This window comes from Phytophthora sojae, assembly GCF_000149755.1.
Source record: "Phytophthora sojae unplaced genomic scaffold PHYSOscaffold_8, whole genome shotgun sequence".
Taxonomy (NCBI): Eukaryota; Oomycota; class Peronosporomycetes; order Peronosporales; family Peronosporaceae; genus Phytophthora; species Phytophthora sojae.
In genome coordinates, this window is record NW_009258122.1 from 2900633 (window position 1) to 2922796 (window position 22164).

Genomic DNA, 22164 nt, shown 5'->3' on the forward strand with positions numbered 1-22164 from the left:
GGCATTACCACCATCGGGCGATGCGGACTTTTCGTGAGTTTATGGAACCACCTCTCGTTTGGACTCGTGAAACACACCGTCTGGGTGTGCGGCAGAACCATTGTTGGTGGTCCGTCGTATAGGTGAAGAACCCCGTGCTTCGCTTCCGTCTCGGCTTTGAGAATGAGATCGCCCATTGACGTTTCAAACCGCGAAGCCTGGGCTACAATTTTGCCCCAGCCACCTCCAGCCTGATGAAAGGCGGCCGTGATGATAGTGACGGAGGGGTGCTCGACGCTGTAGCGCAGGAGGAAGTACGCGTAGAACATCGATTTGCCGTCTCCTATCCAGGATACAGCAAGGAAAAAAAGCGTTAGTTTACTTCCAGTGTAGGTAAAATAAAAATTAGATAAAATAAAGTAAAATAAAATACTTGCCTGGTGTTCCGGTGACTGTGACCGCTTCGGTTGTTCTTCTGCTAAGCAAACCCAGAATATTTGTGTAGTATGCGGGGTAACACTCACGCGCGTAGAACGTTGGGTGATCGTAAACAAACTCCATGGGCAGTCCCTTTGGGAATTCTAGTGTCGTGCTCTCGACCCACGTGGGAGCCGGCTCGATGACCGGCGGTGCTTCATCGGTTTTGTTGTCCTGGGTCTCGGCACCATCTTCGACCATACCATCCAAGTTATCGAGCGTCTGCTGGTCCAACCGCGCGCTTGAGGTCCCTAATATGCGGCACCCTCATCGCAACTGAAGGCAGAAATCGCAAAATGAGGATGCTCTTTATTGAGATCAAATGTGATGGATGGAATTCAAGTCGACTCTAAAGCAATCCATCTACATCAACCTCAAGTTGCAGGTTTCAGACCCAGCAGTCATTGGTAGACTCCAAGTGCCAGGCTCGGGATGGCGTATCCACTGGGCAAAGGCTTCGACTTGGTAAAGGCGCTCATGGGTTGGGTCGTTGTATGCGTGCCTGTAGTGTGTGGGCTGATGCTGGAGTTTGAGGGAGTGAAGAAGTGCAGCCGCCGTGCCGGTACAGTTCGACCGGCACTTTCAACGTATACAGTGCGGATTACGGTGAGCACCGCCGAGTGTTGACGGGAACTTTTCAAGCATGAATAATAACCACAACAAAGCTACAAACTTCCTCGAGCTTGGTGCCACGTGATGAGTTTGGCCGTGAAGCCCATTTGTGGGTTTTCCAGATTACGACAGTCCTTACACACTCGGTAAGCGGAAGAGGTGTTGCTTTTGTTCTGGACCGACTGGGTTTTATAACGAAAGCGAACGAGCAACCACAGCGCGTTGCGCTAGTTTTTGTGGTACCGAGCGACGTCGCTGAACAATTCGAACGCCAAGAGATCGAAGTGAAAATATCTAGCGAGGAGGGCGACTTGTGCAACGTGAATGGTATCGACGATACACAAGAAAAAGCTCTTAAAGCTGCAGGAATTTACACAGTCCGTGATCTCCGAAATGTGCTGGAGGGGGTGGAGACGTTGGGGACCGACGCACTATCTGAGCTCCTGGATTCGTTTGAATTTCTCCGCGAATTACTCCATAAGCATGACGAGACACAGCAACAACGAAAGTGGCTAACAGATACCCTGAACGTCATTCCGCAATACGTGTGGGGTTTCGGGCCCTGCTAGTGATGCCGACGTGTGTGAGCTGCGGTGCCCACTTCTGAACGTGACCCTGTCATGTGAGGCAAAGGAACATGAAAGATAGGGAGTTTGACACCACAATCTTTGGCTACTAAGAGTTTTAAGTAATTATCTTTGCGACGAACACCGTTTTCCGAGTCCGCCGTTTAATCTATCTTGACCTGACCGCAACTTTTTGCCACCACAACACAACCAAGCGCAATAGGAGTCAATGGCCACAAAGTTCGTCGCCCACGGGACTTGTACGGGCCATACTGTAAATCTGTGGGCGATAATTCTCTGTCGAAATAGCAGAACGGGGCATCACGCTGCCGCAAAGTTGATTTTGCACATTCGAATGCCCGATTCGTTGGAGGATTGCCGTCACCAAGCAACCGTGCGGTGAACGCCCACTCAGAGCTGAGAATCTTGTGCACATCAACTTCAAACAGCACACTGCAGAAGGAATTATCGAGTGGCCAGACCCTAAATAAGCCCATGATCTCGTCCAACGTGGTTGGATCCATCGTGCTGAGCTTTTCCACTAGCAGCCGCTTCACAAAGTGTGGAGGTTCCGCTAGCTCGTATCTTCTCGGGTTGTCTGGATGCGGTGCATACAGGACCATCTCAGATTCCAAATCCTGCAGAAGACGCCGCGCGATGCCGGCATCGTTGAACTGCCCAACCATCTTTTCGATATCGTGCTGCCGTTGGTAGACGAAATCTTGGTCGCTGGCCAGATACTCGCGCACAATGCCACCAAAGGTAATAAAACGCACCTCGACTTCGTCCTGATTTAACGCTTTGGGACTCTCGTCGCCTCCGAGAACGGAGAGATGGAGCGCTTTTGCGGCGGTTTGAAGCTCCCGAAGATCCCACAGCGGCATGAACAGTTTTGGCCGGTATTGGCTCTTCTTGATGTGGTCAAACCACGATTTGTCTGAGCTTGTGAAGCACACCGCTCGAGCGCTCGCTGCAGCGATTTTAGGCGAGCCATTGTACAGGTGAATCACGTTGGACTTCGCTTCTTTCTCGGCCTTCTCAATCAAGTTGCCTATCGCCAGTGAGTTGCTTGTGGCAGCTACCACCCTGTCACCTTTCCAGACGACCACCTCCTTCAGTACGGACGCGTTGTTTTCTTTTGCGAACGATATCGTGATGATTGAAGTAGCCTCGTTCTCGGCTCTGTAGCGCAGGAAGAAGTAAGCGTAGAATAAGGACTTGCCGATGCCTGCATGGTTACATGTGGTAAGCGTATTCTAACGTGTAAGAAGTGCTGACCACCCAACGTGATCTTACCTGGATTGTCAGTCACTGTGACCACCTTTGCCCTCTTTGAATTGAGCATTCGAGTAATGAGGTTGTAGTAATGGGGGTAGCACGCGCGCACGTAGAACCTCAGCTCCTCGAACTCGTACTGCATGGGCAACTCCCGCGGGAACGCCAACGTCATGCAATCGACCCACTTGGGGTCAGACCTGGCAGCTTCAGGCGTCTCCATCCCGTTGGTTCTTTCTGCAGTAAGTAGTAGTGAGTCTGATTTTACGAACAAATTTTTTTCTCTGAAAAAGTATTTACCCCCCCCCCCCCCCAAAAAAAAAAAAAAAGTTCGGAAGCAACGAGTGGGTTGGTTCAAGTTTACTTTTTGCGTGAGTCTTTGTGGGCCGTTAATTGCTATCTCTTGCGACGAAGCACTTGTATCAGTGTGACCCTCCCAAAAACCTGTGGACCGCACTCGGCAAGTGAGACCAACGAAAATTAGCCTTGGTGGGTGACAGTGTTTACCGGTGGAGTCCAACGACCTCGTCGACTCTTGAACCGCGGCAAGAGCTCGATACTAGCACCTCCACTTTCATTTTCGCCCCCAACCGCACAATGTCAAGCTCTGTCTCGTTCACTGGGTCGTCCTCGTCCAGCGACACCAACAGCTTCAACATGGGACTCCTCGTGCCGATCATCGGTATAGCCGTTCTGCTTCTGCTCGGCGGAGCGTGTTGCTGCTGGATGCATCGGCAGTGGTAGAAGTCTGGACGGACCTACGAAGACCGTCGAGCAGTGGCCGTCTCGTTCTCTCAGCTCCACCGGTCTAACGACATGACCGAGCTCGTGACCCCCACGACGATCCAAACCGCGTACGAACCGAGTGGTGAAGACACGGCACACCGGCGCGTGGCTCGGATGCGGATACCGTACAAGGACATCAAGCTTCGCTCGAGGCTGGCGACAAGCCGCTCAAGGGAGGTCCGGCTTGGCGAGTACCGGAGCCAGCAATCGTGGTCAAGCGCCTGCTCAAGTCCAAGCGATCGCACGTGTTCCACGTGCATGAGTTCGTCTACCAGCTCCAGCTGCGCGTGACGCTTTCGCACCCGAACATCGTCACACTGGTCGGTGTGGCGTGGAACAGCGTGGCCGACGTAATGCTGATCATGGAGCATTACCCGCTAGGGGATCTGCTCTCGTATTTGACGCACTACGGGGAGTACTTGACGTGGGAGCGTAGCAAGTATCGCCTGGCCGTCAGCATCGCGCGCGCCTTGACGTACCTTCACAGCCAGCCGACCCCCGTCGCGCACCGCGATATACGAGCGAGCAACGTGCTGCTAACTGAGACTATGGGCGCGAAACTCACGGGCTTCGACTCGTCGTGTCTGGACGAGCAAAGTCACCGCTGTCACGTCGCGGGGCCGTCTCCGTTCTGGTCAGCGCCGGAGGTTTTGTGCGGTAGACCGTACACTGCCAAGGCGGACGTGTTCGCCTTCGGCGTGTTGCTAACGGAGCTCGACACGGCGACGGCCCCGTTTCACGACGCCGTGTCTCCCGCCGGCACGAAACTTAAGCCGATCCAAGTGCTGAACGAGGTCATGCAGGGCACGCTGCGTCCGAGCTTCAGCGCGCACTGTCCTCGCCGCATCCGCATGATCGGCGTCGGCTGCTACCAACACGATGCGAATCGGAGACCAACTGCCGACCAACTTCTACGTCTGCTGGAGGTATAAGGGTCCTTCAGCGTCCGAATAGCTCAACTTAGACACATGTGGCACCATCTGAGGACGCCAGTTAAGCCATCTTTACCACTGCACGACATCTGAACAACTAAGGATAGTTTCACGCCATACCCTACCATATCACCTGTACGTGTCTGTCGGTTGAAGGTCTCCAGTACGCTAGTTGCTATCGCCAGAGGCGGTAGAGAAACGGAATAACTCCCTAGCCAGAGTTGCGTTGAAGCTGTTGCATCCTACTGAGCTACACTCGACGTCTTCATCAGTTGAAAACTTGTGACCAGTTGCACAAGTACAACTGCACCATGGGACTGCGACGAGCGCTCGAGGACTCGTGGGTACCGACTCAATCCTTCACCTTTGACGGCAGCACGTCCGACCTCGCTCTGCAGCTTTACTCGCGCTTCAAGGCCGGAGATTCGCTCGACAAGCTGAGCCTCTCGTCGATACCGGATACCATCACCTCTCGGCTCAGCGATGTGAACGTGGCGTTCGACGACCTGGACGGCTTCGCGCAGCGAGCGGTGCTCTGGGACAGCGGCTTCGCGCTGACGCCCACCAACGACATCATGCAGATCTGGACGCTCGACGGCCGCTCCATGGCGGAGCTCGCGCTCACACTGGACGAGTTCGAGGCCACTACGTGCACAGCCTACAACTGCACGCAGCCGGACGGAACGAAGGCCCACAACAACCACCTGTGTACGGGCACTCAGTTTCTGACGGGGGCCAAGTGCGTCGTGGAGGAGTTCGATATGGCCAACCTGAATCTGGCTGCGTGGTCGATCGGAGGAGAATCCACTACCATTCCGGAGATTGAGCTGTCGAAGCACTCTTGGACGGGCGGAGGCGAGAGCTACAAGGTGTACGCGGTGCACACGGTCAATACCAATTCGGAACGGAAATATGGCGACTGTCCTAGCACGGAAACCTACGGCTACCTCAACTTCCCGTGCTACGGATCGGACGACGTCCCCAGCAGCAAGAGGGCGGTTCCAACTCCGTCGGACTGGGTCACCTCGTGGATGGGATCGTACGCCGCGGGGGCCAGCGGTTCAGGATCCACGTCAAGTAATTCGACGCCTGCCAGCGGCACAAATTCACGGACAGCCGACTCATCGTCGTCCAAAGCTCCAGCCGAAGGCAACGCGGGTCGTAACGTCGCGTTGCTGGGCGGAGCAGTTGGTGGCTCCATCGGTCTTCTGCTGGTCGCTGTGCTGGTAGGATTATTCGTGTTCACGCGACGAAAGAAGCCCGACAACGCGAACGATGGAGGGTCCCCGATGGTGGCGTTCAATCAGATGACGTCGCCCACTGGAAGGCACTTCGACAACCACGCACCAAAGGTGTCCACGCAACAGAGCTCCGACTACGAGGACCCTTTCCAACAATCCGGGGCAACCATGCGTGCGTCTGAAGACGTTTGGTCGAATCCGAGCACTGAGAGAGGACAGTCACACTACGGTGGAAGTCGGCGCTCAGTTCCTTTAGTCACGCTGCCGCCGTGCTACGAAAGCGACTACCGGAACCAAGAGCAGGGAATCCGAGCTTCTCCTTCACAAGTTCAGGGGAACTACCATCCACCAGCTCCAGGCCCAACTCCGAATGAAGCGAAAGGCCGCTCGATTGGTTCCGAGGCCGCTGGTGTTGCTACTGCTGCTGCTACTGCACCTCGCCGCAGCAAAGCTAGGCCCTCGAAGCCGATGACAGCGCCCAGCGACGTCGAAAGAATCGCTGGCATGGGTGCCCACAACGCACTGCAAGTACTGGCAAGGGATCCGACCGTCGAACGCAGCCGCATTCAACTCAACCAGCTCCATGTCGAGCGACAGCTCCCCATGACCACTCTGCAGACGGACTCGTGCGTTGGCAGCTACGACGGACAGCACGTTATGATCAAACGACTCGCTCCCAGCTCGAGCGTCAACATCGCAGCAGTGGAGAGTCTCGCCTTTGAGATCCAGAACCGTGCTCACACCGGTCACAAGAACCTGGTGCAATTCGTCGGGGCTGGTTGGACCTCGGCCAACGATCTCTCCATGGTGGTCGAGTTCCACCCACAGGGGACTCTGAGGGCGTTCTTGGACCGGAACGCGGCTGAATTGAGCACCTGGACGCCGCAGAAGACCAAGATCGCGGGTGGGATCGCTCGAGCGCTGGCGTATCTGCACAAGCAAACGCCCGCCTTCATCCATCACGAGCTCTGTGCCAAGAACGTGCTTCTGACGGACGAGCTAGAGGCCAAAGTAGCGAGTTGCGGCTCAACCGAGACGAACCCATCGATCGGAGCCAAGCAGAAATCCCGCCTGGCCTACTGGATGGCGCCCGAAGTGCTCGACGGTGGTGCGTACTCCCCCGCCGCCGACATTTACTCGTTCGGCGTGCTGCTCAGTGAGCTGGACACGTGCCAGACGCCCTACTTTGACGCTCTGTCGCCCAACGGGATTCACATGGAGCAGGCAGAGATCCTGAAACAAGTGAAGGAAGGACGACTGCGACCGAGCTTCAGCGCTGAGTGCCCTAACTTCATCCGACACCTCGCTGAAGCCTGTTGTCAGCATGACCCAGCCAGGCGTCTTACGGCGCAGCAGATTGTTCAGCTACTCGAAGGCAGATAGATTCGCATGAAGCAGTCAAATGCACGTCATTTCCTCATCATATCTATACATGTACTGCGTTAGCCTTTGATGACCATGCCGGCTGTGGGGTGATACGATCGTCGGTGTGCTGCCATCTGGGGCAGGCACTTTTTGATAATGTCATGGCGTCAGACACCAGCAGCTAGGGGATAAGACCACCATGTTGACCTGTACCTTATGGCACTCGGTCTATTGTCCGGATCAATAGCTCAGTCTCCCATTGCACAGCAGTGACATTATCGCAGCGCTCGAAATGGTACGCGAACAGCGCGATGAAAGACTTGCTGTACTGTGCAAGCTGAATGCTGAACCGTTTCGCTTTGTGTGTGCTTCTAGACGGGAGCGGCTCCGTTGGAGCAGCCGCGAAGGCTCCAGGGCCTTATCGGGTCGATTCTGAACACAGTTCTTGGCGGCGGCGGCGAAAACGGTGGCACCACAGAGACCACCGCTCCAGCGCCTACCAGTGCACCAGCACCAGTACCGGTAGTCGCACCCTCCCCGGTAGCTGTAGCGCCAACACCCACGACTGAAGCGCCCACCCCCACGACTAGAGCACCGACCCCCACAACCAGGACGCCAGCACCAACCACGAGGAAACCCGTGACTAGAACGCCCGAGCCTACGACAGAAGAACCCACTCCGTCCCCGACGCCATCGAGTACACCAGAACCCACGCTTGAACCCGAATCTTCCATCTCCAGCAGCGGATCGACCGGAACTGAAGCACCGGAGACCCCCGTGCCAACGATTGAAGCGAACGATACGAATGACAACTCATTGTCCCTTTCGTCGTCTGCAGATACAGATCTTACTACAACCGAGTCCGTATCCGGCAGCATTGACACCAGCATCGGTAGCTGGGGTAGCGGCAGCGGCGGCTCACTAAACAGTCACGGCCTAGCTGCGAGTCAAGACGCCGAAGGACAGACTGGTTCACAAGGTACGCGTTGCTGTCAGCTCTGGTTGGAGCTTTATCTGTCTGACCGTGCTTGCTTTGCTGCACTTTACCCACAGGTGTGAATACGTGGATGGTCGCTGCCATTATCCTTGCATCAGTCGCTGCGGTGTTACTGATCATGGGGCTTGTTGCTTGGCGCCGTAAGCGAAGCGATAGCGAGGAGACGAACGACTCGCTGTCCCCACCGTTCCAACGCCACATCAACAAGAACCCGAAGGTTAACATGTCGGTGGACACTGTCAACTCTCGTCTCGACACTTCCTCGACAGGTCCATTCACTGGAGGCCAGCACCACGAACGAGAAGTTGGAGGAACGAACTTCCTCACAGCGGAATCAGGAGATATGTGGGAGGACGAGACCATCACAGCCATGCGCATTCCGATCGAGAAAATTACGAGGGGGAAGCTGCTGAACCGCGGAGGCTATGGCATGGTCTACCACGGTTCGTATCGAGGAGAGCCCGTCGCTATCAAGACGCTGCTCCCCGAGCAGAGGAAAACCTTACGCCAAATCAACGCGTTCCTGGCCGAAATCAAGCTCATGGCGGCGATGGACCACCCTCGAATCGTGCGGCTGATCGGCGTGGCTTGGGACTCGCTCGCGGATCTGTGCTGCGTAGCCGAGTACATGGACGGAGGCGACCTCCGCTCGTTCCTCAACCACGCCGAGTACGAAGAGCACCGTCCACACGGCTTCGCCTACGACAAGGCTCGCATCGCGCTGCAAGTCGCACACTCGCTGACGTATCTCCACTCGCTTGATCCGCAAGTGCTTCACCGCGACCTCAAGTCCAAGAACATTTTACTAACGTCGGGTCTCGAGGCGAAGATCACCGACTTTGGCGTATCTCGGGAGAGCAGCGATCAGACCATGACGGCTGGAGTCGGGACGTGCCTGTGGATGGCCCCTGAGGTTATGATGGGCGAACGGTACGGCACCAGCGCCGACATCTTCTCGTTTGGCGTCGTTTTGTCGGAATTGGACTCGCATCTGCTGCCGTACGCGGCCACGAAGGAGACGGACTCGGGGCGTTTGATCCCGGACACAGCGTTGCTTCAGTTGGTGTCCGTGGGGCTGCTCAGGATCGAGTTTTCCCCTCACGCGCCTCAAGAACTGATTGAACTGGCCCACGCATGTGTGGACCTGGATCCTGAAGCAAGACCCACGGCAGGCGAAGTGCTGTACAAAGTGCAGCTCATTATGAACTCGTACGAGAGTGCCACGTTTTAAGAAGATAATTTTCCAGCAGACCGGAGCCAGCAGCTTGTGTAAAACTCTCTTGGTGCGTTTGGTTTGTATTGCTGGGGATAGTGCTCGCTCAGAATGATCGAATTGGTTGCGGTTGGTCGGACCAGAACATTGAGTTTCGCCCGCGCCGTCGGGTCTGAGTATCCACCGATGCACAGTACGCAATTGACAGATAAGTCTTAGAGCAGCGTGAGTGTTTCGGACCAACTCGACGCCCCCAGCATTTGTGGCCCTCCTCGCCCACAACTCCGTGCACGTTGACCTGTCCGCATGAGGCTTTCGATCGCGAACGATCGTCGAATTTTTGTTCTCGGTCTCCGCTGCCGTCGACGCCACGTGAGGACTCGTCACGTGATCACTGAAGACGAGGCAAACTGAGGTCGTGTGGTCTGGTGCTTGAACAACGTGCAAGCGCATCGACTCGAAAATGGGCTCTGGCCTCGTCTCTCCATGATGCTACTGCGACCAGTAGGAGCCATTTCGCCAAACTTTCGCGTGGGCACGCAGTCTCGCTTAGACTGCGTGCCCACGCGAAAGTTTGGCGAAATGGCTTACTAGCCCGTCGGCTAGTGCCAAGTAAGTACTTCGCAAACCGTTGGAGAAATGAAGGAATCCCTCATCGGGTCTGTGGTGGGGGCGGTAACCGGCACAGTCGAGACCACCACGAGCGCGTTGACCGGAACAACCACCACCACCACAAAAGACACTTCGTCTAGCAAGACAATGTCGTCGACTGCATCTCCATCCACGAGTCCCAGTACGTTCGCTCCAGCGCCAACGACATCCACGCCCTCCAGCACTAGCACTTCTGCGCCTGCGGCGACCACTTCCACGCCTTCAAGCTCCACACCCGCTCCTACTTCCTCGACAGCCACTCCATCACCAGCCTCTTCATCACCAGCGATGACGGCGGCGGATTCAACCAGTGATTCCAGCGCTGGTAGTTCGAGCGTCTCCAATTCAGCGTCTTCACTTATCACCGCGACCCCAACCGAGACGACAGCAGCGCCATCGACTTCTTCCTCCTCAGTCAATGCAGTCGACAGCTCTAGAACCACCAGCAACAGCGCCAGTCTGTCTGCTTCAGGTTTGAGCGGGTCAAGCTCTACCCAACTGAGCCAGGAGCAGAGCCAAACTAACGTCTCCCTTGGCAACTCCACTGGATCAAGCAGTCAAGGAGGTGATGAAGCTGGTGTTGGAGTCACCGCAGACACGGGCATCAGCACTGGCAGCATAATTGTCTTCGTGCTCGCTGCACTGGCAGCCCTCCTACTCTGCGTGCTCCTTGGAATCTGGTGTTTCCGTCGGTCTCGGCGGCATCTGATGAGCTCTGCCAGCCACGTCCGGTTGGGGGCAACAGGGGACATCCCGGTGTTCAACACTCGAGGCACCGAGCGATTCGAGACGTCGTCAACGTCGGTGTCTTTCGGCCAGTTTGACACTGCGCGGCTAAACAGCGACAAAGATTCCACGTCTGAAGGGCCCAGACGCTCTGGTTTGTGGGACGACGAGTTGATCGCAGCAATGCGCGTCCCGATGGAAAAGCTTACGACGACGAAGCTGTTGAGTTCTGGCGGCTACGGGGAAGTTTACCGCGGGCTCTACCGTGAACAGCCCGTGGCGATCAAAGTGCTTCTCCCTGAGAAGCGGAAGGACCTCGACCAGATCGACGCCTTCCTGGCTGAGATCAAGATGATGGCAACGATCGACCACCCGTGCATTGTGCAGTTCATTGCTGTGGCTTGGGACTCGCTCTCGGATCTGTCCGCAGTGATGGAGTTCATGGAAGGGGGTGACCTACGCTCTCTGCTTGACCGGTTCACGCAAGAACAGCGGCCTCGAGGGTTCGACCTCGACAAGGCCCGGATCGCCCTCCAAACCGCTCAGGCGTTGACGTATCTGCACTCACTCGACCCGAAGGTGCTGCATCGTGACCTGAAGTCCAGGAACATCCTATTGACGTCCTCAATGAACGCCAAAGTGTCGGACTTCGGCGTTGCTCGCAACTACAGCTTCACGAGCATGACGGATGCGGTCGGGACGTCGCTGTGGATGGCACCCGAGGTCATGCTGGGCGACCGATACGACACGAGCGCCGACATCTTCTCGTTCGGCATCGTGCTGTCCGAATTGGACTCGCACTTGCGCCCGTACGCAGTAGCCCGGGTAGACAACAGCAGACAGCGAACTCCCGACGCAGCGTTGCTGCAGCTCGTGGCAATGGGGCGAGTGACAATCAACTTCTCAGCGAACGCGCCGACGGAGCTCGTTGAGCTCGGCCGCGCTTGCGTGAGCTTTGACCCATTGGCTCGACCCAGCGCTAGCGAAGTGCACTACCGACTGCAGCTCATCTTGCAGTCGTACGAGCTGTACACTGTGTAGAAGCGAGATGAGTGTTGTACTTGTAGCTAGCTGTAGCTGGGAAAGCCATCGTACTCTAGTTCAATCTCGTTCGAGTTGGCATCACCCACTGAAACTTTCTCGCGCGCGCTCAAAGCCACCGAAAGCGCCACCATGCTGATCAAACGTAGCACAGGGGCGTGCGGCGCTCCCATGCAGGCCGAAATGTTGCTGAGGATGTTGGCCGTGCATAGACCTCAATACTTTGAAGCAAATCGGACCGCTCTCAATGTCGTTGACACGGTCCGCCCGCACTTTCCAATGTCGCTTCTGTCCTGGCGTCGGGAAGTGCACGGCCTCCCCCTTCCTGCTTGTTGGCCAGTTCGGAACGCGCAGGAAGCCTCACACAGGATCTTCGCAGGTATCGCCAGGAAGAGTATCCGAGCTCATCCATAGTATTGTAGCAGCACCATGTCACTCCTCGACACGGCGGCAGGCATCATCACAGGCACGGCCGATACCTTGACCGGTACATCGAGCACGCCGGCACCCACCACTAGGACGCCGACGCCCACCACTAGGACACCGACAGCGACCACGAGAACTCCATCACCGACTACGCGTACTCCATCACCGACGACAAGGACGCCGTCACCAACGACAAGGGCTCCGACAGCCGCACCCGAAGTGGCTACTTCCGCTCCAGTGGCGACTACCGCAGCGGCGACCGTCACTTCATCCGCTTCCACGATAGAGACGTCGACGCCGACAAGTACAACCTCAGTGACGACTGCAGTGACCGCAGCGGAGTCGACGTCGACTCCAGCTTCTAGCTCGAGCTCCAGTGGAATTGCTGAGACTTCAGCGCCGGCTTCGGCCTCCGCGAATGCGAACGCTTCGACAACGGTGATCATTAATGTTAGTTCCCATTCCAGCGACAGCAATGCGTCCTCGGGGCTTACCAGTCTGGAAGAAAGTAGCGACGGTAAGCTGTTCGTGTTCTCACATTGTGTCGAGTTTGAGATAGGCTGACCCCTTGTAAATTGTTGCAGGTGTGAGCACAGGAACCGTCATCGGCATCGTCGCCGGCTCGATAGCAGTAGTTCTCCTGATCGCGGGGATTGCGTTCTGGTTGTACCGCCGCCGTAGACGGCAGAAACAGACTCCGAGGTCGCCCTCATTTGACGCGTCTTATGTCGTCGCGCCGGTCACCCTTCCCGCGGCGAACGCCATCGTGCTAGAAAGCTTCACGCCTGCGCCTGCGATCCAGGTGAGTGACCTGAACAACTTCGACAGGACCGTGAACCTCGACAGCACTGCGAATCTGGATTCCACGCTTCGTCTCGAAAGCAGTGCAGCCTCGGTGACCGCCAAGAAGTCGACCAAGTCAAGCTCGAGCTTGTGGGAGGACGAGGCCATCATGGCAGCGCGTATCCCGATGGAGAAACTTATCCACAAGGAGTTGATCAACGAAGGAGGACACGGCGCGGTGTACCATGGTCTGTACCGCGGAGAGTGCGTCGCCATCAAGGTGCTGCTGGACGAGAAGAGAAAGGACATGCGTCAGATCAACATCTTCCTCTCGGAGATCAAGCTGATGGCGACGGTGGAGCACCCTCGCATCGTGCGGTTCGTTGGCGTGGCGTGGGACGCCCCCAGCGATCTCAGCGCAGTCTCCGAATTCATGCCGGGCGGCGACTTGTTCTCGCTGCTCAGACGGTTTGACCGCGTGGAGCATCGCGCGCAAGGATTCGACGTCGACAAGGCCAAGATTGCGCTGCACGTAGCGCAGGCGCTGACGTACCTGCACTCGCTCGACCCCGTGATCCTGCACCGCGACCTCAAGTCCATGAACATCCTGCTGTCGGACGACTGGGACGCGAAGCTCACGGACTTTGGCGTCTCGCGCAAGTGGACCGTGGACACGATGACAGCGGGCGTCGGCACCAGACGCTGGATGGCGCCCGAGGTTATGATGGGCAAGCGCTACGACACGAGCGCCGACATCTTCTCGTTCGGCGTCGTCCTGTCCGAGCTGGACTCGCACCAGCCGCCGTACGCGAGCGCGATCGCCACTATCACGTCCGAGTCGGGCGAGAAGGTGACGGAGACCGCGCTGATGGAAATGGTGGCTATGGGTCGCGTCCGAATCGAGTTCTCCGGCAACGCGCCGGCAGCGCTCGTGCAACTGGGCCACGCCTGCGTCAGCTTGGACCCGAAAGTGCGCCCCAGCGTCGGCGAGGTGCACTACCAGCTGCAGAAGATCCTGCGCAAGTACCAGAAGTACACACTATAACAACTCTACAGCAACAATTAGTGATGGTTTTGAATTGGACGAGTAAAGAACGTCCAAAACGTCTAAAACGTTCTAAATACTTTAGAAGTGTCCAAAATGTCCAAAAGTGTCTAAAAGTCAGTACCTCGAACTTGATGTGCGATCTTCCCTCTTCCCTCCCTCTGTAAATCTCCCTCACTGCAAGACATCCCCCTCCATGAACACCATGCCACCCGACGGCGCTCCTGAAACTGCATCTTTGCCTGCGAACCTGCCGAACGCCTCCCCAGCGCCTATTTCCAGTCGGCAAGCGACACCAGCATCAAGTGACAACTTTAAATCGCCGCAAGTAACCACGCGTAGTGCGCAGGGGATCCGTTCCGGCTCTGGGTTGCGACGTTCTCCTCGCTACAGCCCCTACCATGGCGGAACTTCTACCTCCAGCCCGTCTCTAAGGCACATGCGATCGCCTACGCCAACAAAACGCGTTAACTTCTCGCCATCACCTTCGTTGCGACGAACGGGAGCTTCGCCAACCCGAATGGGGCGCCCTCGAGATGAAATCTGGCAGCATTACGACATTGAGAGAGAGAGCGGAAAAAACACGGTCGTTGCAAGTATTGCGGTACTTTGAAGAAAAATGGCAAGCCCAGCGGCAACCTGCTAAAGCATCTAACGCAGCCCAAGCAGTGCCCTTGTGTCCCCCGTGATGTACAAATTTCTATGCGTCCCGCACCTCCCGAGCCTGCTCAAGCCCCTGCTCAAGCCACTGCTCAGGCTCAAGAACGCGACCAGACAGTCCGATCTACTCAAAGCGGGTTGGCGCAAGACGCCTTCGAATTGGCGCTGGCGAAAGTCTTTTTTGTTTGCGCACTTCCTTTTATTCTCCTGGAGGCCCCAATATTTCGTGAATTTTTCGCTATGTTGGCACCTACAATGCAAATACCATCGCGCCATAAAGTGAGCGGAGTGTTGCTGAAACGGGTGCGAGATCAGCTTCGCCGGAGCCATGTCATCGAGCTGATCAATAAACAAGTCTACGTCTCGCTCGTCACCGACGGATGGAGTGACACCAACAGCTCGAGTATAATCAATTTTATGGTGGTTGCACCCGGGATGCCGTCCGTCTTTTGGTCGTCATGGTCTACCAGATCCGAGCAGCACACGGCAAGATATATCGCTGGCGAAATTGACAAAGTTATCGAGGAAATTGAACGTGATACTACAGCCCAAGTCGTTGGTATTGTAACAGACAACGCGCAAAATATGAGGGGCGCGTCGGCTCGAGTACAGGGCAGACGCCCAAATGTGGTGAGCGGTGGCTGTTCGGCCCACGTACTGAATTTATTGGTGCAAGACGTGTGCCAATTTCCTGCCATTAAAGCGATCCGGTCGAGAGCTGTCACCCTGACACGCTTTATTCGAGACCACCTTGCCTTACTTGACGAGTTCAAGCAGTTGAAGAAAGAAACGCGCGAATCGGGGATTTAACGCGCAATCTCGTGCTACCAATGCCGACGCGATGGTACTCAGTGCATGCCTGTATGCGGAGTGTGCTGAACAGCCAGGACATATTCGAGAAATTGTTTTTCAGTCCTGAGTACGATCGATTTCTTGATCGCTATCGTGGAACCGCGGCAAGTCGGAAGAAGCTTCGCTATATCACGGAGCTCATCCGCGATAACGGGTTTTGGAGTAGCTTGAGGACAGTAGTACGCCTTCTCGATCCCATCATTACGGCGCTCCGGGCATTAGAAACAGACAATACGTTTGTGTCGGGTGTGTATCGGTGGTGTGGTGGCGCGGCAGAACAACAGAGAAGCGCATGGACCTGCGCGAGATGGAATCGAACTTCTGAGCGACACAGTAGAGCGCATAACCTCCACCAGCAGCGCTGACAATGAGCTTCAAAGTGTATTGGCAGAGGATGAAAGCATCCTTACTGGAGATGACTACAAGAAGGTTGCAACTTTATCGCTCGTCGAGTTGCAAGACTGCTTTCGTGAAAAGATCAAGAAGCGCTGGACGTACGTGCACACCAACGCAATGGGCATTGCATTCATGCTCGATCCTGCTACGGATCTTGACGACTTTGTTGGCATGGACAGCGAGAAGGTAGATGACCAAGCCTGCCTAATGGCGGTACGTTGCGGCATCATAACGGCAGTGGATATACCTAAGCTGACCGTGGAGATTCTTGAGTTCAAGACTGAAAAACGGCGTGGTGGTGAAGCTGAGCGGGTAAAGTTTTCTGAGTCAAGTCCGCAGTACTACTGGGGCTCGAAGAGTGAGAAGAAGTCTTTCCGGTACCCGCTCCTCAAGAAGGTAGCTGATATTGTATTTGCGATTCCTACTTCATCGGCTGCGAGCGAGAGAGCATGGAGCATATTTGATCACATTCACTCCAAAAGGAGGAATAGACTCTCCGTAGAAAAGGTCGAGATGCTTGCATTCATCTACATCAATTATGGCATCATTGAGAGCGAAGAGCTCGATCTTGCGCGTCATCAATCGCGCCCAGAGAGTGTAGAAGTCGACAACTAATCTTTAATACATTGTGTGTTTGGTTTTACTTTAGGTCTTCATATACCTTCTCTTCAACATAGAACTCTTGGTGGTATTGATCTGGGCCTGCACGTAGCTGCTGGCGTACTACGCGCTGTTCTGCTGCGGCTTTCGGTTGTCTTTGACGAAGCGACGCGCTTGCTTCTGGATAAGCTCGGCTGAAGCCACCGCACAGGTCTGGATGTCCGCCTCAATATCTGTGCCTTGTCCGCCCGCAACCTGCGCTTCTCGAAGTAATGGCCATTGAGATACTTCGTCTGATGCTCGCCCAGCTCCACGTTGACGGCCAGGTGTTTGAGGTACGTCGACGGCTTGATCGCGGACTCGTCACTCGCGACCCGCTTGGTCTCTCCCTCGAGGATCGTCACAGTGCACCTCGGGCGCTTGGACGTCGTGTCGCCGACCACCTCGACAACCACAGCGCCGTCACCCACGATGAACATGCAGTGTAGCCAGCGTTTCTAATGTCGCGCTGTGCGCCCGCGGGGTAATAGTACTACTTGCTCTTCATGAGCACGAGCACGTCAGTGCCATCCTTGGCCGTGAGGACGGCCGTCAACGCCTAAGCCACGCTTGAGTATGCCGCGCAGCTTGATGTTCCCCACGACGGTGCGGTGGGTCTCCTCCTTCTGGCGCTCGGCAAGCTGCTTCACTGAGAGAGCCTCTCCGCGTCGTTGTCGCTGGCGCGGTCGCCCTGCAGCCGGTCGTCCGTTCTTCCTCGACGTCGGCCACCTTCGCGTGCTGGTGTCCAGCTCGTCTTTAGGGCGCTTACGGTGGCTCGGCTTGGCCTTCCGGTACAGGTCTAACGCACGGGCGTCTCTGTCGGTGTTGGGGCTCGTGCTCAGCAGCTAACGGAGCTGTAATTGGCATGGGCTCGTCCGCAGAGGGAATCTGCAGCGGCGTCTCGTTCGAATTGGGCACCAGCGGTGGCTTCTTCGGATGCGAAGGCGAGCACTTGGGCAGTTGTGCCTCTGGTTGAGAATCAATCCCGAGTTTTCTTTCTGACAGTTTTGGATACATTTGGATTTTGGACGGAATTTTGGACGTTTTCCAAAGTATTCTGAACTATTCTAAAGTCGTCCAAAACCATCACTACACGAGTGTGCTGCTCGTCGTCCCAAGACCGACAAATGCGCCGACCGGTCTCCTGCTCCTGCCTGATTGTGACATGGCAGTGTCACAGCCATGGGGACATTGCGTTTACGTGTTGGGGACAATCTAGACGTTCTAAAAAGCTAAAAACACTTTAGACCGTTCTAAATTGCGCTAGATCGCAATCTGGGGACCCTCCTCCCCATCTCCAGCATACTGAAAGCAAGATATTCCGGCTTTGTTAAACCACGTGCGAATTGCATAAAAGTTGGTTGTCCCGGCGATCCAAAATGCGATCTCGGAAAATCGGAAGATCTTTTGTCGCCTCCCTTAAAACTTTTTATCTATTACATGTAGGCAGGCACCCAGCCCGCCAAGGATACATCTCACTTGCTCGACTCGACCGGATGCCACACAATAGACGGAGCTGATGCATTGCCGCCAACAAGGCGATGGCGTGGGGCGATTGCCGCAAGTTCAACCCACGCAAAAACCGGCCTCTTTGCTCCACGTGTGGCTCTCGTTCGATCGCGCTCTAAGTCTAAACAGGGAGGGGCGGGTATAGTCAGACGAAGTGTAGTTCGTCATGACATCCTCCCGACCCATGTTTTGGCATTCTCAGGCTGTTTGCCAGGCCGCGTAAGCCGCGACTGACCTCAGCCTCAGTTTCCCATCTGCGGCTCCAGGCGCTCGAAGGAGAGGACCCCCCGGCAGCAGTTTAAGCTAGCGCTAACCATGACGCAACAGTGGCTGGCCGCGGCCTCCAAGGCCGTCCGCCGCAGCGTGCGCGCCAGCGCCCACTCGCGCGTGGCGCCCAGCGTGGCGCCGCGCAACGTGGCGGCCCGCTGGACGCGCGCCTTCTCGTCCACGCCGCACCCGAGCGAGACCTTCATGACGGGCACCAACAACGCCTATGTGGAGGAGATGTACTCGAGCTGGAAGTCGGACCCCAAGAGGTAACAACAACAAAAAGTTTAAGCTAGTGCTAACCCCAACTTTAAGCTAGTGCTAAACCAAGTTTAAGCCAGTGCTAACCGGTATACGCCTGTTGCAGCGTGCACAAGTCGTGGGACGTATACTTCCGCCAGATCGAGAGCGGCAGCGTCCCGGGCGAGGCCTTCATCCCCCCGCCGACCATCCAGCAGGGCGTCACGCCCGTGCGTTCCGTGGGCGGCGCCGCCGCGTCGTCCACGGCCCAGAACGACGCTCTGGGTCTCAGCTACCTCATCCGCGCCTACCAGGTGCGCGGCCACGAGGCGGCCAACCTCGACCCGCTGGGTCTGCAGGAGCGCCCCGCGCTGCCGGAGCTGGACATCCAGATGTACGGCTTCACGGAGAAGGACCTGGACCGCGTCATCGCCATCCCCAAGAACTTGTACGTCACTTGGCAACTCATTTATCTGTTTGCCTTTTGTGGGGGTGTATACCTCATTGTAAACAACCTTTTGCAGGAAGTGTGTCTAACCTTATGTGTGTTTAACTTTTATCTCTAACCAGCTCGTCGGGTGTGTCGGGCTTCCTGGAGGAGCTGTCTGACGGCAACAACAGCATGACGCTGGGCCAGATCATCCAGCGCCTCAAGGAGACGTACTGCAGCTCCATCGGCGTGCAGTACATGCACATGCTGGACCGCGACCAGTGCAACTGGATCCGCGCCAAGATGGAGCACCTGGTGCAGGACGAGGAGTCGAAGGAGAAGAAGATGCACATCCTGGAGCGTCTGGCCTTCTCCGTCGTGTTCGAGCGCTTCCTGGGCAACAAGTACAACACGACCAAGCGCTTCGGCCTGGACGGCGCCGAGAGCCTCATCCCCGGCCTCAAGTTCATGATCGACCGCGGCACGGAGCTCGGCATGGAGCACCTGGTGATCGGCATGCCCCACCGCGGCCGCCTCAACGTGCTGTCCAACGTCATCCGCAAGCCGATCCAGCAAATCTTCAAGGAGTTCCAGGGCACGCACATTGACGTGGAGTCGTACAGCGAGCCCGACGTCGAGGACTGGTCCAACGCGGGCGATGTCAAGTACCACCTGGGCACGTCCTACGACCGCGCGTACCCGGACGGCCGTCAGGTTCACCTTTCGCTGGTGGCCAACCCGTCGCACCTGGAGGCTGTGGACCCCGTGGTGGTGGGCAAGGTTCGCGCCAAGCAGTTCTACCTGGGCAACGACGATGAGGCCGAGAAGAAGGTGATGCCTCTGCTGCTGCACGGCGACGCGGCCTTCAGCGGCCAGGGTGTGGTCTACGAGACCATGCACCTGTCTGGCCTGGACAACTACGACACGGGCGGTACCGTCCACGTGGTGGTGAACAACCAGATCGGTTTCACGACCGACCCCAAGAACTCGCGCTCGTCGCAGTACTGCACGGACCTGGGCAAGGCCATGGACGTGCCCATCCTGCACGTGAACGGCGACGACCCGCTGTCGGTCGTCAAGGTGTTCGAGTTCGCGGCCGAGTGGCGCCAGAAGTGGCGCTCGGATGTGATCATCAACCTGACGTGCTACCGTCGCTTCGGCCACAACGAAGTGGACAATCCGTTCTTCACGCAGCCGCTCATGTACAAGAAGATCGGCGCGATGAAGTCGGTGCTCGACACGTACATTGACCAGCAGGTGGCCTCCGGCTCCGCCACCAAGGAGGAGTGCGACGCCATCGTGTCCAAGGTCTGGAACTTCTTCCAGACCACGTTCGAGGAGACGGAGAAGTGGGAGGACACCAAGAGGAGCGACTGGCTTGCGAACCGCTGGGACTCGTTCAAGAGCCCCAACCAGCAGTCGCGCATCCGCCCCACGGGTGTCAGCATGAACGTGCTCAAGCACGTCGGCGAGAAGATCAGCACTGTCACGCCGGGCTTCAAGGTCAACCGCCAGCTGGACCGCATTATGACGGCCAAGAAGAACACGATCGAGTCGGGCGAGGGCATCGACTGGGGTACCGCCGAGGCTCTGGCCTGGGGCACGCTGCTGCTCGAGGGCAACCACGTGCGCATCAGTGGCCAGGACGTCGAGCGTGGCACGTTCAGCCACCGTCACGCTGTGCTGCACGACCAGGAGACCAACAACGAGTACGTGCCACTGAACCACCTGGCCACCAAGACTATCCCTTCGGCCCCGCTTGAGTACAAGACCCCTGGCGATGGCTCCGTCCCGGACACGCAGGCCGAGTTCGTGGCGTCCAACAGTTCGCTGTCGGAGTTCGGCGTGCTGGGCTTTGAGCTTGGTTACTCGCTCGAGAACCCCAACGCCCTGGTGATGTGGGAGGCTCAGTTCGGTGACTTCGCCAACGGTGCGCAGATTATGATCGATCAGTTCCTGAGCGCCGGTGAGGACAAGTGGATGCGCCAGTCTGGCCTCGTGATGCTGCTGCCGCACGGCTACGAGGGCCAGGGCGCTGAGCACTCGTCGTGCCGCGTCGAGCGCTACCTGCAGAACACGGACGACGACCCGAACGTGGTGCCGCTCATGGACGAGGAGAACCGCATGCAGATCCAGCACACGAACTGGCAGGTGGTGTACTGCTCCACGCCCGCGCAGTACTTCCACGTGCTGCGTCGCCAGATTCACCGCGACTTCCGCAAGCCGCTGATCTCGGTGCAGCCCAAGCACCTGCTGCGTCTGCGCCAGGCTTCGTCCAAGCTCGAGGACATGGCCGAGGGCACGCAGTTCCAGCGCCTGATCCCGGAGGTGGCGCCGGAGAAGCTGGTCGAGGACGACAAGGTCAAGCGCGTCATCTTCTGCTCGGGCAAGATCTACTACGAGCTGGCCCAGGAGCGTGACGAGAAGGACATCAAGGACGTGGCCATCGTGCGTGTGGAGCAGATCGCGCCGTTCCCGTTCGACAAGGTGGCGGAGCAGGCCGCTCGCTACCCGAACGCCGACATCAAGTGGGTGCAGGAGGAGCCGCTCAACATGGGCTTCTGGACGTACGTGTCGCCGCGTATCGAGACGGCGCTCACGCAGCTCAACAGCGACTCGCGCCGGCCGTCGTTCGTCGGCCGCGCCCCCGCCGCTGCGCCAGCCACGGGCTACAACGCTGTGCACCAGATTGAGCAGGACCGCATCATCAAGAAGGCGTTCAAGTTGTAAGTGCCATTTGGTGCCAAAGGGAAATAACTCGGCTCGCTGGCTGGTGGCTGCAGCTCGAGCCTGCCAGGCAAAGAGGCTGGAAGTAGACCTGCGGGCCGGTAGAAGGGCTTGGCGTGTTTTGTTAGCTTTGCTGCTTGTGACCATTTACTTGCCTGATAAACGAAAAAAAAAGTAATCAAGAAGGTAAACCACACGCTCTGCTGTAGATGTTGGCATCTACGAAATACATGTCTTTAAAAAGTCTGGATAAAATCTAGATAGATTGTGGATAAATTGCCACGAATCATACTGTAGTTTTGGATTTTGGTTTTTATCGTTCCAAAATC

General features: G+C 56.8%; 9 protein-coding genes across 9 annotated transcripts; 7 read left to right on the top strand and 2 right to left on the bottom strand.

The window, feature by feature from the left end:
• Window positions 1-888: 888 nt before the first annotated feature.
• On the top strand, window positions 889-1637 carry PHYSODRAFT_304813 (hypothetical protein; the record flags this gene model as incomplete). The annotated part of the gene is made up of 2 exons (XM_009535691.1): window positions 889-1062; window positions 1122-1637. 2 exons carry the CDS (start codon window positions 889-891, stop codon window positions 1635-1637), a joined length of 690 nt encoding a protein of 229 aa, XP_009533986.1.
• Window positions 1638-2175: 538 nt separating this feature from the next.
• Window positions 2176-3132, bottom strand: PHYSODRAFT_261523 (hypothetical protein; the record flags this gene model as incomplete). The annotated part of the gene is made up of 3 exons (XM_009535692.1): window positions 2176-2185; window positions 2250-2862; window positions 2931-3132. The coding sequence occupies 3 exons, from the start codon at window positions 3130-3132 to the stop codon at window positions 2176-2178; spliced, it is 825 nt and encodes a 274-aa protein (XP_009533987.1).
• Window positions 3133-3901: 769 nt separating this feature from the next.
• Window positions 3902-4627, top strand: PHYSODRAFT_518438 (hypothetical protein; the record flags this gene model as incomplete). The annotated part of the gene is made up of 1 exon (XM_009535693.1): window positions 3902-4627. A coding segment is annotated over one exon (726 nt), but the record flags the coding sequence as incomplete, so codon positions are not given.
• A 311-nt stretch (window positions 4628-4938) lies between these two features.
• PHYSODRAFT_520572 (hypothetical protein) lies at window positions 4939-5367 on the top strand (the record flags this gene model as incomplete). Its single annotated transcript, XM_009535694.1, has 1 exon — window positions 4939-5367. A coding segment is annotated over one exon (429 nt), but the record flags the coding sequence as incomplete, so codon positions are not given.
• A 4459-nt stretch (window positions 5368-9826) lies between these two features.
• Window positions 9827-10714, bottom strand: PHYSODRAFT_337972 (hypothetical protein; the record flags this gene model as incomplete). The annotated part of the gene is made up of 3 exons (XM_009535695.1): window positions 9827-9997; window positions 10073-10592; window positions 10692-10714. The coding sequence occupies 3 exons, from the start codon at window positions 10712-10714 to the stop codon at window positions 9827-9829; spliced, it is 714 nt and encodes a 237-aa protein (XP_009533990.1).
• A 76-nt stretch (window positions 10715-10790) lies between these two features.
• Window positions 10791-14198, top strand: PHYSODRAFT_548868 (hypothetical protein). The gene is made up of 6 exons (XM_009535696.1): window positions 10791-10894; window positions 11048-11855; window positions 12464-12634; window positions 12678-12804; window positions 12872-12921; window positions 12976-14198. The coding sequence occupies exons 1-6, from the start codon at window positions 10803-10805 to the stop codon at window positions 14113-14115; spliced, it is 2388 nt and encodes a 795-aa protein (XP_009533991.1). The 5' UTR covers window positions 10791-10802; the 3' UTR covers window positions 14116-14198.
• A 1942-nt stretch (window positions 14199-16140) lies between these two features.
• On the top strand, window positions 16141-16638 carry PHYSODRAFT_520185 (hypothetical protein; the record flags this gene model as incomplete). Its single annotated transcript, XM_009535697.1, has 1 exon — window positions 16141-16638. The coding sequence occupies one exon, from the start codon at window positions 16141-16143 to the stop codon at window positions 16636-16638; it is 498 nt and encodes a 165-aa protein (XP_009533992.1).
• On the top strand, window positions 16629-17249 carry PHYSODRAFT_355343 (hypothetical protein). The gene has a single exon (XM_009535698.1). It carries the CDS (start codon window positions 16896-16898, stop codon window positions 17109-17111), a length of 216 nt encoding a protein of 71 aa, XP_009533993.1. The 5' UTR covers window positions 16629-16895; the 3' UTR covers window positions 17112-17249.
• Window positions 17250-18486: 1237 nt separating this feature from the next.
• Window positions 18487-22081, top strand: PHYSODRAFT_347669 (hypothetical protein; the record flags this gene model as incomplete). The annotated part of the gene is made up of 3 exons (XM_009535699.1): window positions 18487-18707; window positions 18806-19126; window positions 19249-22081. 3 exons carry the CDS (start codon window positions 18487-18489, stop codon window positions 21836-21838), a joined length of 3132 nt encoding a protein of 1043 aa, XP_009533994.1. The 3' UTR covers window positions 21839-22081.
• Between the last annotated feature and the right edge of the window lie 83 nt (window positions 22082-22164).

Bases quoted from the DNA above. Each gene is read 5' to 3' on its own strand.
- PHYSODRAFT_548868 (XM_009535696.1), top strand. From the start codon at position 10,803: ATGAGCTCTGCCAGCCACGTCCGGTTGGGGGCAACAGGGGACATCCCG. The intron at 12,805-12,871 runs GTAAGCTGTTCG...AAATTGTTGCAG, and splicing joins TCTGGAAGAAAGTAGCGACG to GTGTGAGCACAGGAACCGTC. The intron at 12,922-12,975 runs GTTCTCCTGATC...CGTAGACGGCAG, and splicing joins TCGCCGGCTCGATAGCAGTA to AAACAGACTCCGAGGTCGCC.
- PHYSODRAFT_355343 (XM_009535698.1), top strand. From the start codon at position 16,896: ATGGCCATTGAGATACTTCGTCTGATGCTCGCCCAGCTCCACGTTGAC.